The sequence below is a fragment of the Etheostoma spectabile genome, unplaced genomic scaffold (assembly GCF_008692095.1).
Source record: "Etheostoma spectabile isolate EspeVRDwgs_2016 unplaced genomic scaffold, UIUC_Espe_1.0 scaffold559, whole genome shotgun sequence".
Classification (NCBI taxonomy): Eukaryota; Metazoa; Chordata; class Actinopteri; order Perciformes; family Percidae; genus Etheostoma; species Etheostoma spectabile.
The window spans coordinates 80,262-83,554 of record NW_022605627.1 but is presented as its reverse complement, the minus strand read 5'-3'; the positions used below and the strand labels follow the sequence as shown (position 1 = coordinate 83,554).

The 3,293-nt window shown below is 37.9% G+C and overlaps 1 protein-coding gene across 2 annotated transcripts in view; it reads right to left on the bottom strand.

The window, feature by feature from the left end:
• Positions 1–3,293, bottom strand: part of noxa1 (NADPH oxidase activator 1) — an 88,359-nt gene that overhangs the window by 84,601 nt on the left and 465 nt on the right. Inside the window, exons 2-5 of one of the 2 annotated variants that reach the window (XM_032511955.1) lie at positions 3,103–3,142; positions 2,562–2,736; positions 1,965–2,047; positions 1,023–1,131 (exon numbers count right to left, since the gene is read on the bottom strand). In XM_032511955.1, the coding sequence (XP_032367846.1) occupies positions 1,023–1,131; positions 1,965–2,047; positions 2,562–2,735 (366 nt within the window). In that variant the 5' untranslated portion in view covers position 2,736; positions 3,103–3,142. The remainder of the gene's footprint in view (positions 1–1,022; positions 1,132–1,964; positions 2,048–2,561; positions 2,737–3,102; positions 3,143–3,293) is intronic. The other variant, XM_032511954.1, reaches the window with a different exon arrangement.

The following is a 3,293-nucleotide window of genomic DNA, read 5'->3' as shown; positions in this document are numbered from 1 at the left end:
CTATATAAATACAGCACATTTACAAGTAGAAACAGGCAGTTTGATTTGATAGGAAACAGAAGGTCAGGATTACTTAGGAATGTTTGAGCTAACCATTATATACACAACTGTGTTCCTACAAAACAAACATTAGCTATCTAGCTAGCAGCGCAGACTGTGTGAGTGTTTCTGTGACAGCTCAGTCTTGACAGATGCTTAAATTTACCGGGGACTTTGTCTTACTTTCCCCTAGTTGCTCTTCTTCATGTTTTTGTCTGTGCGTTCATGAATTGGAGTAAAAATGGCTTTGGTCAACTCCTATCTACATGTGTTTGTCGTACTTTGTGGCACCTAGGGCAAAAAAGCATCTAATTGTGTCCAGTTTCAACTTTCCATCACTTTCCAACTTTCCATTACAACTTTGCAAACACACCACTTTTAAAATTATCTTCATTCCAAACACACATAAAACGTTTTTGATGACTTGTATTATTGGTTGTAACTTTTATTGACACCCACTGATTTACAGCCAGTACGAAGTCACCACTAAAGATGCAATCTTTTTTTTTTCAGGAAGTAGGATTTGTTTGTTGTATTAAGTGTCAATTTCATTGGACCTTAAAGCTGTCCGTGCGTAAAATGTCTGTATGTACTGTACATACAGTATGATGGTCACATTAGCCTTTAAACCTTGGCTGTAACAGTGTTAGCTAGACTGGGCCATCTTTAACAAGCCCAGGTGCATTGTCTGTGGGCTGCTAGAGCATGTCTTATCTGTACTGTCAGAAATATGTGACGTTGTGTAACTTTTTCTTCTCAATGAGCATTTGTTAGCTTCCAGGTGTACTGTTTGAACTAAACAATGGAGGTGCAATGGAGGTGATGACAAATCAGTTCAGTTTTCATTCCTCAGTACTGACAGACCTCATGGGATTGGTTTTACTTTTTTGTTGTTGTAATGTGTCAGAGGAAGCATGCTGAAGGCTGCTGTTCCGCTGTGTGAATGTAGGTGTGTGCAGTGTGTATGAGGCTGAATGTCAGACCTGCCAGCTGTAGAGTTTGAATCGCAGTCCCAGTTGTCTGTAGTCAATGACCATGTTTCCTCTCATATGCTTCTGTGCCCAGATACAGTCTGACAGAGCCTCCTCCAACCTGAAGAGACAGCAACACAGAAACAAAGCTCTAAAAAAAAGCTCCAAAAAGAATTTCACAAATGTTGTGGTTTTACAGGGTTGTAATGGGTCAGACATTTTCTCCCATGTACAGTAATTTGTTCTCTGCTGCCTGGTAACCTAACAGGAATGAAAAGTCTCCAGGAAGTGACAAAAAAGTGCAAAAACATTTCCAGCACATAATCACCCATATTACATGCCAACTGTGAGCTTTACAGGTGCAGATCTTGTCAACTTTGAATAGCGCAAGGCTAGCTGTTTCCCCCTGTTTCCAGTCTTTATGCTAAGCTAAGCAGCTGTAGCTTCACATTTACAGTGCAGGTATGAGATCTCACCAAGAAGTCAAATAAGAGGGTTTCCCAAAATGTCAAATTATTCTTAATTCTTAATACATCCATGGTCTAACTGCAAAGTCCAAACAATAAAATCCTAAAAAAACAATTCTACAATCCCTCATGTCTGCCTATCTTTCCTATCAAACTGCCTATCTTTCTGTACCTAAGATACAGTATGCATAAATACAACTGACCTATGACATACCTGTTTCAACAGGAATGACTTCACATTAAGAAAGCAACAAAACCATTTCATGTGACCTTTAATGCTTAACTATGCAAATTTTGTGAAAACCGGTACCCTTGAATAATAATAGCACACTGATTTTCTCTTAAAATCAAATTCTCTTGAATAAGTGGTTTTAAAGACATCAGCATAATCTGTGACATTTTACAAAATAGTGCCATAGTATTTTCAAAAGACTTTAATGGGCTGTAGATTATAAATCAGTATTCAGAAAAGGGTGCTGCCCCCTACCTGTCCATCTGCATCATCACTGCTGCTCTCTGGAAGAAGCCAACAGCAAGTCTTGCATCCTTAGCAATGGCGAGGTCTAAAGCCTGGAAATCAAAGAGGGGGTAGAAAAGTTTAGATTGGACACAACCCCATAGAAGTTTTACAGCATGCTTCCTTTTTACAGTGTAAATATCCAGCAGTGATATTCTAAAGTAGTAAAAAGGGTAAAGACAACAGACAGAGGTTTAACATCAAGAGACAGCTGCTACTTGAATTTTTACATTCTAGTAATAAGATGATCCTTTAAGAACATCATTGGCAGACAGGTTTATCACAGACAAACATGGCCGTACAGGCTGTGAATTTTTATCTAGCCCAAACATCATGACGGGGCATTAAAAAACTTGGGTTTTAGTTCATTTTTGTCTTTTTATCTTTTTAATTCAACAGTAAAATCGCTACTATGGACCATTTACCTTCTGAAAAACATCTGCTCTTACAAAATCAAGTCTGCAGCTGCAAATGTTAAATCTTAAGTGCGTAACGTTTGATTGTAACGACAGACATTTCAGAATCCCTACAAGCCTCTCCATTATCAACACAACACAACACCCAGACCTTCAGGGCCTGGGCCAGCTGTCCCAGAACCAGATGAGCTGAGGCAGCATTAAACAAAGTGCGAGATGTGGGTTCACTGATCTCCTCGAGTTTGGCCAGAGCTCCATGCCAGTCCTTGGCATCCACCGCCTGCACCGCCTCATCCCACAACCGCAGAAACTCAGTGTAAAGCATTCTGGAAGGCAGATCAATTACATTTCTTTTGAGCAAGATTTGATAGGATGTTACACCACAAGCATTTGCCATGCATCGCAGTTCTGCACTATCACTGTATGTTTTGTGGATTTCTTTACACCTCCTGTTAAGTTTTTGTTCTGTTAAAATTTAAAGCGAGTTCTTATCATTTCATCATGTAATGAATATATTAGATCAGATAAAATAGTAATTGGATAAGCAAGAAGGACGTTACACAAAAATGTTAAAAATGTTATTTACTGAACGTTAAAACATAAATACCATATTGTTTTGCAAATGCCATTTGATTTTTTTTTTACATTTGTAAAAGTTGTATAATGTAAAAAAGTTGTGTTATAATTCTTACAATATTAATAGTTACAGGCCCAGTGGATTACTGAATTTTCCTAAGGGGAAAAAGGTGGAGTAAAAGATATGTTAGATATGGCTGCGTCAAACATGAATGCACACACAAATTCCCACACCACACCTTACCTGTTAACTATATCATATAAATAACAAATTTGTAAATATTAATATATATATATATATATATAT